The sequence below is a fragment of the Vidua chalybeata genome, chromosome 5, assembly GCF_026979565.1.
Source record: "Vidua chalybeata isolate OUT-0048 chromosome 5, bVidCha1 merged haplotype, whole genome shotgun sequence".
Lineage (NCBI taxonomy): Eukaryota > Metazoa > Chordata > Aves > Passeriformes > Viduidae > Vidua > Vidua chalybeata.
This window is the reverse complement of record NC_071534.1, coordinates 15,535,326-15,550,252: the sequence shown is the minus strand read 5'-3', so window position 1 is coordinate 15,550,252 and position 14,927 is coordinate 15,535,326. Positions and strand designations below refer to the sequence as shown.

General features: G+C 38.5%; 1 protein-coding gene across 5 annotated transcripts in view; it reads left to right on the top strand.

Annotated features, from left to right (window-relative positions):
- The window catches only part of ANKS1B (ankyrin repeat and sterile alpha motif domain containing 1B), a 396,607-nt gene extending 391,759 nt beyond the window's left edge, over positions 1-4,848 (top strand). For 3 of the 5 annotated variants that reach the window (XM_053943037.1, XM_053943036.1, XM_053943038.1), the window contains 2 exons: positions 1,650-1,817; positions 2,926-4,848. In XM_053943037.1, coding sequence (XP_053799012.1) covers positions 1,650-1,817; positions 2,926-3,036 — 279 coding nt within the window. In that variant the 3' untranslated portion in view covers positions 3,037-4,848. The remainder of the gene's footprint in view (positions 1-1,649; positions 1,818-2,925) is intronic. The other 2 variants (XM_053943040.1, XM_053943039.1) reach the window with 1 other exon arrangement.
- Positions 4,849-14,927: the final 10,079 nt, after the last annotated feature.

Here is a 14,927-nt window from a genome sequence, read left to right as displayed (position 1 = left end):
TTGGCTGGCTTGCTGTTGTGACTGTAGTCGTAATAGCAGAGAGCAAGTCCCAGTGCAGGAGTATAATTGTTTCCTGTCTGACCCAACACAGAGCAGAAGTGGCACCTTTGTAAGAAGCTCTTATAATGAGCAAAATACACTGAATTTAGCCTGTATTATATCAGTATACATCAGTGATAAAAAAGGAATGGAAATTCTTCAGGGAAATTAAAGTATAAGGCATGAAATACAATGCTTGTCCATTCAACTTTGTTTTAATGACTGAGGGGGCTGAAAATAGTGTACTTCCAAGTGCATTGCATTGCTTTCTCACTTTCTGCAAACTTAACAGTTAGACTTGATTCGTAAAGACATAACTCATTTGAAAAAGCATCAGAAATGTGGGAATTTTAAGGGATCACCTAGGTTCAAAGCAATGCAGAATTGCTTCCTACTATAGGCTATGGAGATTGAGGAAGGAGAGGGTAACAGCTGAATCATATGAAAGATTTATGAATTATTCCAAGGGGAGTGTAGGACATCATACGGAGGCAAGCCAACAAGCTTGCCTTTGCTCTGCAGGGGTTCTAAACATTATTGCAGAGTTAGTAGCCCAGAAATAGGCTCTAGTAGGAGCCTAAAAATAGGCTCCAGTAGGAGCCCAAAGATAAATATACAAAAACAAACCCACAAACCTGAAGAAAAATTAACATAGGACTTCACTTGCCATTTAGAGTAAGGTCAAATTTGAAACTCCCAGCTGCTTTTTCATTGATGTATAATGGTACTGAAAAGATATTTATATCAACCCCTCTGAAACCTCATTCATGCTTTATAAATATGTCAACAGGTTTTCTTCCCCATATTCTAAGAGGATTTAAAGTATTCCTCCTATAACACTGAACTGGTTTTAGGCATAATAGCCAGACTTTTTGGTTATGCCCACTAACCTACCTTCCCCTTGCTTACAGGAGTGTTGTTACACAACTGTTTGAGCTCAATTTTACTTCTGGAAAACCAAACTCATGAGAAGGCTTACCCCAGGACTTGCAGCACACACTTGAAATGGCGCACTGACCTGCACACACAGCTGCCTGCCACTTCATCTGTCAGTTGGAGTACACACTTCCAGCCCTGGCTCTTTGTCCCTTTGAAAGCATCACACCCAGGCTGCAGCCTCTTCCTGTGCTGCTCGGTGAGCACAGAGCATCCCAAGGCATGTGCCCGGGGAAGCAGCACGTCAGGCTGCTGGCTCTGGAGGAGGATGGGTCAGCACAGGAGTTCTGAAATAGAGCAAGGCCAAAAGTCACAGTGCAACAGTGCAAGAGGGGCTGGATCCTGAGAACAACAGACATGGGATAAGTTGGGAAGGCGGGAAGGTTAATGTACTTGTTCTAAAAAGAGATGACAACACACTCACCCACTCATGTTTTCATGTTTAGTAAGATGTTTTCAAGGGGTTTAGAAGTAATTACTTTCAATACAATAAATTACTTTGAGATCGTTTTTAATCAATGAGAAATTAAATGACAGATGTAAACATCACAGAGACTGAGGAACCTATTACCAGCGTGATTTTAATTATTTACCTTGCAAATCACTACCCTACTTCATGTATCTGACAATAATTCAACCTCACCTCATTTTTAACTGTTTCTGTTTCGTTCCAGAATTTAGCTTATGAAATCATTCTTACACTAGGACAAGCATTTGAGGTGGCCTATCAGCTTGCACTACAGGCACGAAAAGGGGGTCATTCTTCAACCCTTCCTGAAAGCTTTGAAAACAAACCCTCTAAACCTATTCCCAAACCACGTGTTAGTATTCGGAAGTCAGTGGTAAGTAGAAGGTAGTAATGCATGCAAAAAAACCCAAAATTCAGCTATACAGTTAAGAGTTTATATACTAGAAGCTGTACAAATAAAAATACCTTTTGAGTCAGAAATGCTCCATCATGCCACCTCTGCTCATCAGCTGGCAGGGTTGTGTCACCACAGCACTGCCAGCCATTTCAAACAACTGCTTATTTCAGATTTCTCCAGATTAAGATGTTGCTTGGTTAGTCTTGTGTCTTATAGTAATTACTGAACTTTAATTAATTTGCTTTAATCAATGCATACTTCTCAAACTCTGCGGTTTCATGGACTTTCCTAATCTATCACCTAACTTGTTTGGTATACAATCACGGCATATGTATCCTAATCAAATTACAAATCCAAATCAATTAACAATTATCCTGTCAGACCAAGCAACTTCTTTTCTTTTCTTACCCTTTTTTTTTTTTTAATCTGGGATTCAATATACCTTTTGAGTATTAATCACAGACTCCTAAGAAACAAAGCTCATTGAAGCATACGTTTTGATTGCCTTAAAAGTGCCTTCCTGAAGTGCAGAGATGATAGAGAAATATTCTTTTACAGTAGAGCTTTTAAAAAAATTATGAAAACTATTATAAATTAAGTGATAACACAGGCTCGGGGTGATTTGGGAGGGGAAGGAGAAAAATGATCGCACACTGTATCATAGTCACTGGCTATAACGTGAGAACTGTACTCTATGACACCTAATTATTGGGTGAGGGGAAGCGGGGGGGAAATGTATGACTGTACACTTTGTCATCCATTGCCACAGAATCTTCCTCCATAAAACTTTAAGTAGAAACATTTCCTGATGCCATCGTCTGTCTCATTAGCGAACAGACTTCTCAGGATGAAGTGTGGCTTTAATGAACTATGATGCCCTATAGCTTGGGGGTAAACACAGCTCTGATCTCAACAGGAAGAAGAAGGCAGCCATGAGTACTTGGGAGTGTAGACACCACCATACTTGCTGCTGTACGACTTTGTCAATTCGGGATTTGCCCTGTTAGTTTAAAGAAAAACCCTCTGCTCAAGCTGCCGTGCACGGAGATGGTAACCCGTCTGTATGTTTGCATTTGTCTTAAAGCAGATAGATCCATCCGAACAAAAGACTCTTGCGAATCTACCCTGGATTGTTGAACCTGGACAAGAGGCCAAAAGAGGCATTAATACCAAGTATGAAACTACAATTTTCTGATACAAAACTGTCCCCCTGTTCTTTGTTGTGCCTTGCACGCCAAGCAGTCACAGCACAGCCTTTCCTTTATGGCAACGTTTCAATCCAGCAGAGAGGAAGACTGCACTGTATGAGTGGCCTTGTAACTAACAAAAAAGGCTGACAGTCATTTCTGGTGATGTTCTTCTTCCTGCAGCACTGACTGAAGAATGACACTATATGAAGACTTTTAAAATTACAGTCCACAAGAGGAGTGAAAACCTTATTTTTCGTGCAGTTCTCCCTTGTGACTCTGCCACAGTGCTTTCTTTGATTTCTTATTTTAAAATTCTACTTTTTAAAGAAAAAAAAAAAACAAAATGTCTCTAAACTAATACTAATGCTGCCTATGAGTAGAGTATTTGATTGGGTTTTTTATTCAAATCTTGGCAGTTTTTAATTGAAATAGAACCAGAATTAGTAAATAGATTATTTGTGAAACCACTGAATTCATTAATAATTACTGTGTTGAATAAAGAATTCATTAAAGTGACAAGAAATTAGGCACCCTGATTTCTGTGTGCACTGATTTTATATGTAATCATTGATGTCCTTTGATCCTCTACAGAAATAAGAACCTCTTGCATTGTAGCAAAGGATCAGAGATTTATGAATGGATAGAAAAAGGTATTAATAATGCACAGAAAACATTTATTAGATATTTTTATGGAAGAGAAGTACTATAGGAAAAGATATGAATATTTATGGAAGGAAGCCAGATTAATTATGAGAAATGTTGTTTATTTTAAAGTTAAGTAAATGACTGCAATTGCAGCATTATGAAAATTATAAGAGTTGTAGCATCAGTGCACTGGATGTTCTGTGTGATCAGTCGGAATGAAAGTGGAATGGTCATTCTACTACACCTACATATAGTTTATGCAGTTCAACATTGCTATAGCCATGCATTCTAATAGTATTTTTAAAAAAATAGTCTCAGTGGTTCTAAAAAAAGTCAAAAACATGGATTTTGCTATCAAGATTTCTGTCACAGAAAGCTTATTTGGAAGAGTGTTGATAAAATTCTACTGCAAAACATTTTCTAAATAAAAACAGCAAGAAAAAGAAAAAAATTCCAAAGTAATAAAAATGTTTTCATGAAACAAAATAATTAAGCATTTGCTTAATATTTGGTTAAATAAGGTTTACTTACTTTTTCTTTAAAGTGTTTTAATTTTTTTAATGTCTGTGGAGTATTTGTATAATACCATGATGTATATTTCTGTAGAACTGAAATTATAACGGTAAAAATATCATTATAGGAGAAAAATTACATTTTAACGTATATTGTTCTTTCCAGTCAAATTGTGAATCATTTTGAAGTTCATTATAGAGATATTGATAAATTGTGTGGTTGTCTTAATGTTTTTTTAATTATTATTTCATATCCAGCTGAGGTTTTTCAGTTAGAATCATCAGTTGGTATATTCCAAAAAATGGATAATTGAACTTGGTTTAAAACTGATAATTGTATATGGTTTAGTTAAACCTAATCATAGCGCTGAGTGATGACATCCTTTTAATACAGTATTCAATTTACTTGAACAAAATAGTTCCTTGTACATATTTTTGCTTATTCACTGTTGATATGTACTTAGTCAACTGACAGTAAAAAAAAAATAACACTAAAAATATGGTACCAAAAGGAAAATTGTATAGGAGAACAGTAAATAGTAGCCTCACTGCAACAAATACTTATGTAAATATGCTTGGGCTTCCAGTTATAAATTTTGTAATTTTGTCATTTATTTATATCCTATAAAAGCACACAAAATAAAAGGAAGTTGTACAGTCCCAGCTTTGTGTATCATTTTATCATTGCTAAGGGAAAGCAGGGGCCTGATGCTAAGGATACTAAAATCGGTGAAAGATTCCCCCCCCCGCTCCCATTTCACTGATTTCACTGGGCTTTGGATCTTGTACCAAGGAAACTTAGGAATTGCTGTGGAGAGAATTTTGGTTTGCAATAGAGATTTTGTTTACAGATGATAAAAACATCACACTTTGAAGTCCTCAATTAACTGGTTCTTCCACGCTCTACTCAACTGCTGACTTCCCATATTTAATCACACCCTGTAAAGATTTGTGCAGGAGTTATGTTAAAACACATTTACTTCAGGCACGTAAAGTACAAATGGGCCAGGTTTTCAGGGTATAAAACTGGGGCACCTCTTATGCAGCTGAGTGACCCCTAAAATTAAAGGATGAGACAGGAGCTGCAGCAAAACTCTCAGCAGATGTAAAGGAAAGGTGTGAAACAACAGGAAGGACTGCTACCTTGCAGGAAGAATTTGATCTAAGTTCATCAAAGAGATGTCAAGCAGGTAAGGTGGCACAGGAAGCAGCTGAACTCATTTGGGAGAGATAATTGGGGCAAGAGAGACTGACAATAACTAGCAGGACTGATGAAAGATGAGACAGATGAAAAGAAAGACTGGTAGGGCAGAGAATTGAGTGTGAAGGTTTTGGGACACAGGCACTGAACAACTGAAGCCCCCACAGCAGGCAAATTTAAACTGGAAGGAAAGGTAAGAATTAACACACATCAAGGACTTCTGTATTTGCAGAAACCTGGGATTTTAGAAGGAGCCATATCCGTCTACTCACCAATATTAGTGTAAGCCAGTTGGAGAGAAGTCCAGTTGGAGAGAGGGTCTCCTCTAGCATGGGACAGTGGTTCAGCAGTCCTTTCTTCAGATCCAAAGGGACTTCTACAAACTTGCACTAATCCAAAGGAGTTACCACTTGATGTTTTGTCTTTTTTGGTAGAGATGAATTTTCATTTAAGTTCCTGGTATGCTGGAAGTCCATAGGCAGTAAGGGGATAATGGTCAGTCTTAAGAATGAAGGTAGTGAAAAACCAGAGACCTTTATAAGATCAAAAAGTCAGGAAAATTGCTGTTCTTGATCTTTAGGGAAGCAGAGGCGGGTCAGGGAGGGCATGCGAAAAAAGCTGGAGCATTTGGATGCTGGAAAACCAAAAGTTAATTCCAATGATTGACTTAGAGTGGGAAGGCGGAGAATAGGCAAAAGAGAGCTGGTACAGAAGTAGATTGCATTTGGCATGAGAAGGTAAGCAAATTGAAATCCAAATGAGATGTGGGTGACAAAGGATTTTGAGAATTATGTGAGTAGTGAGGTCTCTATGCTGTTGTGAATGGGTGTTTTAGGTTGCTCAAAGAATCACTGGCAAAGGTATCGGCTAAAGCAGGTTTATTTAAAAAGTGAAAGCACAATGAAGTTCATTGGTGAACTACATAGTTGAAGCACACAAAGAAAAACTGGACTAAAACCTAAAATCAATCAAACTAAAATCAGTCTAACATTATCTGTGTGGAGGTTGGGGATGGGAAAAGCTTAAGGATGGAAAAGTGTAAGGATAAAAGGGAATGAGGGGAGCCCTCCTGTTGAGTCACAAAGTTCAGAGTAGATGCTTTTGCTGGACGTGATGAATGGCTTAGGCCTCAAGTTTTTAACAGCACTTCATTGACAGCCTAATTTAAACAAGTTAAGAAAAGATTCTTTAGAATTTACAATGAGCACAACAGTAACACACAGGCCTACCTTTCGTAGGAATCTAATGTACTTACGAATTACAGAGATCAACACTCACAGTGCATGTGTCCTGGTTTTGGCTAGGATAGTTCATTCTCTCACCGTTGCTGAGAGGGGCAGAGGCTAGAGGCGTGTGGGTGTGGCTCGGTTGCTCTTCTAAACCATCCAGGTCATTGTAGGGGAACAGGGTTCCAGGTGGAAGAAAAGGTGAATATGCAGCAGAAATGGGACAGTTTTGTTCCATTTTCTGGAGGAGCAAAGCGGTGACCACTCCTGGGGTGGTGCAGACACAGAGCAGGGCAGTCAGTGCAGGCAGGGCAGTCAGTGCCGTGCAGACAATCTGGCTTGGAAGGTTTGAACATCCTTGTTTCTCATTGTCTTGGGCTTGGGGAAGGAGGACACCAGTTGTGGGAGCGTCCACCACATTGTCCTTTGTCTTGGGAAGAGCCGTGTAGCTGCTGGGCTGTGGTAACATCCACCATTTTCTCTTTGTCTTGGTGGCCATGCAGAGCTGGGTGGGGGTGGTGTGCACCTTTTTGTATGTAAATCAACTCTTTTCTGCACTGCTGTTATGAGTACTGTTTGCTGTTACTGTTTGGTTTTATTCTTTCATTGCTTTTTCTTTAGTAAATTGTTATCTCAACCCATAATCTCTGCCTTTTTGTCCCTTTCTCACTGGAGGGGACTGGGGAGAAGGGAAGCAGCTATTTGGTTTTAAACCACAATGATTTGCAATATTATATTCACACTTGGCAGACACACACTAAAGGAGTGTGGGGACACACCTGTGAAAAATTCCCGTCCAGATCAGTGCAGTACTCATGTTGGATGCCGTTGCATCATTTTGAAGGGTGAAGGGTTGGCCTCAAGGAGTGGGGGTATCAGCTCAGGCTCCATTGTTAGCTTTTAGCAGTGGTCCTGCAAAAAGAGTGAACTTGAGAATTTTCTCGCTTGGAGGAGTGTCCTGCTCAGAGTGAATTGCTGGCTGCAGCCCTCTGTGGTCCAGGAGAGCTCAGAGAGTCTCACTTAGAACCGCTCTTTACAGGGTCACAAGGGTGTTTTCTTTTGTCACAGCAATTTTCCATCTTGGCCATAATTCAGGTCAGTAACTTTCTGTATAAGTTCAATCATAAAAGCGGTGTTACACTTGCATTCTTAGGCAGGCAAGAAAAATAGGTTTCCAAGACTGTTCGCTAAAAAGCAGGAGCTCATTAGCCAAAATAAGTTCCTGGGATCACACAGTGTTTCTGATAAGCTCAAGGAGCTTAGCTGAACTGTCATTCATCAAGGCCAAGGCCTAACAAGCATTTCTGAAATCATAGTGTGGCCCAGTGTGAGAGGGGGATGCACCACCACATATGCACAGTGAAAAGAGCTGCTGCTGGGACAAGGCTTAAAACTGCACAAAGTCCTGACAAACAACAGGGAACTTCTGTGTTTGTGGAGTGAGAGGGTTTCCTAAAGCAGATGATGTTGCGTTTGAGACTGGATGCAGCGACTCCTCCAAACTGAGCTGGTGGTTATTAAAAGCCAGAAGAGCCACTGCTCACCGCTGGCAGGAAGAAACATTCAGCATCTCTGGTTCTGGTATTCTGCCAGGAAGTTTGTGAGAGGCTGCTTCACCTGCAGAGCCACAAGGTACGCATGCCTTGCAGTTTAAAGTCAACATCTCAGCATCAAAAAGTGGTATGGCCATAAAATGGTAACCATTGGCAAGGGAATTGTCAGGTTGTGAAGATTTTTGTCTGTCCTTTGGAAAAGAAACAGCATGCTAGACAACTAATGCCCATACAACTGTGAAATAGTTCATCTCCCATGCTAGATTAAAACAGGCAGTTTGTGCCACACACAGGACTCTAATTTTGCACTAGATTTCTTTCAATATGTGCTGTTCAGCTGGCCTGCTCCACACTTCACTGGAAGATGATGTTTATTTTCACTGGAAGATGGTGTCTAAGATATCAACAAGACAATCATCTAGAAAGAGTAACTTTAACTTTCTCCAAAGTACCAGCCCAAAGAACAATTGACTGTGTGAGGGAACTGCGTGGCAGTGACAAGCACATAGGTGAGAGACATGGCATAGGGATTAGAGAGAATATTTAGATGTGGGCACTTATCTAAGAAGAGGAATATTTGTTATCTCATGTTAAAAGACCATCTGAAGAGAGTGGGAGAAAAAAGGATTATTAACTGGCTGGAAATCCTGGCAGGATTTTCAGCCCACTGGGAAAGCACAGGGGGATAGTTCTTAGGCTTCTACTGAAAAGCTCTGCAATTGTTCAGTGATCTTGGGCTTCTTTAGGTGAAACAACATTGGTAAATCAGCAAACAGACTCTACTGCTACCAGGTCACACTGATTCTGGTTAACCATATGCTGGTTCTAGTAAAGTTTCACACTTGATAACCTGAGCTAGACAGAGACTGGTCACAAGTGAAACACTGCATATAGATTTTGTCAAACTGGTGAGTGATTTTGTTCCTACTGACTAGACAGTCACACTCCTCCTCATTACAAGCCTGAGTGCAACCAGCCCAAACACCACTGTCCTGCTGAAGAGGCAGAAGAGGGACAGCAGAGAAGTGGCCTATGGTCCTTGCCTTTCAGGAAGGCTGTGTTCCAAATGCATGAATGGGAAACAGCATCTCCAGCTGGCTCCTGCTCTTGTAAAGACCACAAGCAAATTTCTCTTCAATCCTACTTAACCTTTACAGAGTGCCACATCTTTCTTCTTTCTGTGGAAGTCACATATCTATATATATTCAAGAATGTGGGTCTGGGTAAAGTGGGGACAACTAGGCAGACAAAAATGCCATCCATGCCATCAGTATGTAAATGGAACCAAATTCTCTCCCTTTCTCTCTCTCCTGTTTTGCCACTGCGCTTGGATAGGAAAACTGCTTTTTCTTTCAATCATAAAAGCTGAATTCAAAACACATTACAACAACATAAGAAAATATGAAGCTTACTGGAAATATTTAAGAACTGCTGCCTAGATGCAGGCCTGTGTCACGTGCTCTAGGATGACCCTGCTTGAGCAGGGAGGTTGGACCCACTGTGGTCCCTACCAACCTTACCCATACTGTGATTCATACAGTTCCTATGTGAGATGAAGAAGTCAGTCACAGGTCTAACTTCATAAGGTCACTTGATTGTAAGATATATGCCTTTTTGTCTTTTTAAACATGGCATTTCCTATTTTCAAGTCATTAGAACTGCTCAAATTCTCCACATCCTTATATAAAGCGAAATTCATTCTAATATTAAGTCCTTAGGGAACAAAAATAAAAGGAAATTAAAAATTCATGCTTAGTGTTAAGGATAGGCCAGTGCTTGAGAGAGCATATTCAAAATTAGTGATCATCTTTTCTAAGCATATAAAAGAAAATCAGAAGGTCAGTCAGACAAAGGAAATGGAAATATGCTCCAGTACAGAGAATACCCAATGAGCATTAACTTTATCCTATAGTGACACCATGAGGAAAAAAAGAAATAGACCACACTAATTTAAAAACTGCATTGGATGCAGTGCAGTCTTCATTCTTCCGCTTGTGATTATTGGATAGTGATAATTGCGAGGCTACAGAATGTCAGGCTTGGACATCTTCTAAGCAAAACTATCCTAATGTATATAGTTGAGGCTAGCACCACTTCTTTCTTGAGTTAATGTTGCAAAGACTGATATTCTTTTCTTCAATTTACCTCCCAGACAGTGTGTAAGTCTATAAAAGTATCAGTGATGGATTAAGTGAACGATTCTGCATTGAAATTGTGTGAATCTACTGAAACATACAAGTGTCTGGAAATGCTGTGCATAAGTGAAAGTTAATATAAAAAGAGATTAGATCATTCACCATGGCCATCTCTCTGTCACAGCCATTACATTTAACTCAGTTATACTTACATAAAACTTAAAGAGTTAACTAAACTAAGTACCTCAAAAACCTGGAAAATTCAACTGATTGTTACAAGTTACAAGTTACTAAGGAAACGAGACTATTAAGGTGCCAACATTATCCCCAGCCCCTGAAGAGGCAGGAAAGCCCTTTAGAGAGCTGTACCTAAGGAATTGCAGCTGATGATACATACAGCCTGCTTCATAGACAAAGATGGGGGAAATATTCCTGTCAATCTGACTCTGGGGATATCTATTTCCTAGCCAGGAGTCTAGCCCTGGCATGATGCAATCTGCAAGGAAACAAAAATATGAGTATCTATTGCATCTGAATGTACAGATCACTTGTGTTCAATACTGCACATCCTGAAGCCAATCTCATAGGAAGGTGAAAATATTTAAAGATCAAATTACACAGTACAAGAATGAAATTCTTCCTGATCTGTAGATGACCAACAAGACCTCTGAAACCTCGTATTTCATTGCAGTACCTTCTCTAGAGCAGACTTTTGCAGACCTGAGGCAGGGAACGTTATCAGAGAGTCTCTGAAGTTCCTTTCTGTACCTATTTTTAGGTGAGACATGTAAAGCAAGGAAATAAATATCTCAGCTTTATAATAATCCATAACATTTGAAACATACAGAACACCTGGAAGCATTTAAGCAGAAAGAGAATGTTTACCTCAGATGTTTGTTTAGACTCCATTTTGCATAGAGATGTAGGAATTAACAGCTAATCCCTTTTTGTATATGATTTTACAAGTTTGTTTTAGATCAAAATACGGTGATAATAAATCAAATTCCTTTAAAAAATCCAAAGTTAATGTATTGACAATGATGCATTAAGAACAAAAAAAAAATCATAAGCAAAACAATTAGAAATCTGTCAGTAACATTTGCCAAAACCAGTCTCTCAAAAAACCCACAGCAGTCAGTAATGCCTAGAAAAATCCTGTGGTGTTCAGAGTAGATTACTTTTCCATATAACCTCAAATCTGTCATTCCACTGTTTTCCTCAGGAGTGACTTCAGGTCAGTAGTTGCCTTGGTCACCTCTTTAAAAACACCAGAACTGCAACAATTCATAACTTTTTGTAATTTCTCTTTTTTTTTTAAAGTGTAATGAATTTTACCAGGTGTGATTCAAAGGACTCTTCATCTTATCTATTGCAGATAAATGGCTATTTATCATTTGGACTTGGTGATTAAAAATTCTTTAGTTTGAACAAATGCATCTTTGCTACCTGTTCTGTTAAGATTATCAATTTCTAATGCCATATTTCCAACATCGTATTTCAAAAATGTTTCACTCTGATCAGTGGAATAAGCTTCTTTTTGTTAATGACATGGTTTTAATATTAATCCCTCATTTGCTTTTCTTATTGGTATTTCACTCCTTGCTTTAAAAACCCTTATCAGTTGTTCTTATACTTCGTAATTTGCATTCTAAAATATTATAAACATCATCTCTTAATATATTTGTCTGTGTTGCACCACAGCTTCTACACCTTTGTTAAAGGGATGTCATGTAAGATAACATCTCATGCAGCGGGTTTGGTGGCGTGGTGGCTTTTTTCACATCTGTGGAACTGTGACTTCTTGGCCCCCTTTCAAAGCTATCCAGCTTTTACACATCCTACATTACATCTGTGCTCCCAACCATGTCAAAATTTATTTGCTGGAATGATTCCAAATCTGTAACTCCCTGATCAAGGTGATACCCTGTTATACAAGGAATATGCAAGCAGAGTACAATCAATGACACCTGGAAAATTCATAATTTTTTACACACTGACATTGGTTTCATAATAAAGATTTCATAAAGGTTTGCTTTTCAAGAACGTCTCTGCTGATCCAAAGCCAAATGTGTGGGTGTTTTTCATCTCGCTGTAGTTGATTTAACTTGTAAAAGGAGACTTAACTTCCTTTCTATAGTTCCTCTCAATTACATAAACATTTCTGTGAGCCAGTCAGTAAGAGTTTAGGACAGATTTAGAGCTGCTTGGTGATAATTTATGAGTACTTCATGTTGGCCTGATTACTGAAATGTTTGCTATATGGCTTCATTTGTTTAGTGTAACAAGAATTTGTCAGGAAAAAAACAACTCTGAAAGGGAAGGATGGATTAAGGTACCCAGTTTTCAAACTCTATTCGGTCCTTAAGGAAATGCCAGAATTATTTGAACATTCTGTTCAACACAGCCTCTAAAATCAGCTTAGAGAATGAAAAAACAAAGTCCAGGAATCTGCAAGAGCAAAACTTGTATTTCAAATGGTAAGTGAAAAGTGCTTTGCTGCTATAAAAGTGCTGCTTCTGCCAGTCACCACAGAAACACCACCACTAGAGTTGCACCTTGAATGTGCCACTGCTGCTGGATTATCTATGCTACTGATCTCTGACAGTAGCTCAAGTCTTGTCTTCACTTCCTTTGGGGAAAAATTTTTGCAGTCCTCCCCTTGGACAAGTCCTTGGGTTACAGTATTAATTGTATAACTCAGCTGTTCTCACTTTGACATTCTGACTGGGTTTATGAACATTCCTCTTTTTCCCTTCAAGGAATCTCAGCAGCAATGAACCGTCCATTTAGAAATACAAAAATGTATCTCATTTTCAATAGAAAAAACCATTTTGTTAGAACTCAAGTGTAGCTAAAAACACATTCTGAACAGAAGACACTCAAGTTCGAAGCCCCTCGCTTCCTATCATACGCATTAATTGCTATTGAGACATCCAAAGTATGATATACTCTTTCTCACAAAGGCAAAGTTAAGGCCTCTTGTACTTGCTGCTAACTGCTCAAAGTATTCACTGTGATCAGATTCTCATTTTCCAAACAAGAAACAAAACAAACACATTGGCAGATACATAACAATCCTAAAGTAATGTCTAACCCATCATAGAACTCAAATAAAGAGCAAAATAAATAAAGCAAAATGGATGGACAAATTACATGAGCCGGAAGCACTGTGGTTTAATTTTTGAAAAAGAGGAGATGTAATTTGTATGCAAAATAAAAATAAATATATAAAGGATAGTTTTCAAAGAACATGATCTTAATTTCCTAAATTTGCATATTAGCAAAAAAATAGCTATATGATATATAACACATAAATGTAACAGCTTGTTAAAGATCACTCCTTTTTTCTGCTATTATATGCTGAAGAAACCAGAGAGAGAGATCCAGAACACAAACTGAGAAAATGTTCCATTCCACAGAGTCACTTTGTGTTTTAAAAAAAGTGAAGCCCAGCTTTCCTGCGGTGAGTCTTCCCCTAACACTACCAGGGCTAGAACCCTGAACAGTGGAACCCCTCATTGAAGGAAGGTTGACATAAGTAATTAAGGACTAAAAATGAGATGTAAGGAGTAGTATAGGAGCTTGAGAAACTACAACGTGTAAAGAGGTCACAGCTAGGAGAAGCCTAAGAGGAAAAGTAGATTATAGCTCAAGGAATAGACTTCTTTTTCCATGGAAACCAAAAGTTTAACCCTTTCAACAAAGATATTTCTGGGAAAAGGAGATAAAACAGTCAAATTGGTAGCCTTATCACTTATTGCCACCTACTGTGTTTAATAAATTTTAACCAAATTTAAATGATCAAGATATACTATGAAAAAAATTCGAGGTCACATGAAGTTCAGTTGAATTGTACCTATCTCTGGCAGGTATCCACTGATTCAATTTCATAGTGAAAAACAATTCTTCCACAAGTTCAGCTTCGCCCCTCAACAATTTCTTTGAATGAATGTGTACCTGTAAGATCTTCCTCAAACCCAGTGCTCCAGACTATAAAAAAACCAGCTGCTGTCTCAAAACAACAATTTAATACCTGAATCCCTGGTACTGTAGAAATTTTTTTTTTTAAGTAATATCTGCTCTATAATTTTTGAAGTAGAAAAACTACAACTCTTTGGCTTTGATAAATTGAGAGTGCAACATCCGCAAGAGAGTAAAACATGTCTTTAAATATTTTGAAAACTCAGACACATTCAGGTGACCTTTTTTCATGCTATTGTTAAACATATACTCAAATTGAGGTACAACTTAGGCAACATTTCTTCTGTTCAAACTCTTTGAAACTGTTTCTCTTCCTATTTTCTAGTTCTGAAATTTAAGGCACATATTGGTAAGACCACACATTCTCTCCAGCATCTCAGTTGGAAATATAAACCTATATTGCTATCCTGTACTGAATTTAAATAAAGTTCACAGCACCTTTTAAGAAATTGTGCAAATACCCTAAGAAATCAGGAGCTACCAGCTTCCTTCAGTATATCTTACCTTAGCTTGTAGATTCTGAGTGCTCAACCATCAAGACACGATTATTGGCTTCAGGCTGGATTCTCTAGCTCAAAATGTTTGATCTGCATTTAGAGACAAATTTCCACTGGCCTATGCTTATGTCTGTTCATTCATCTAT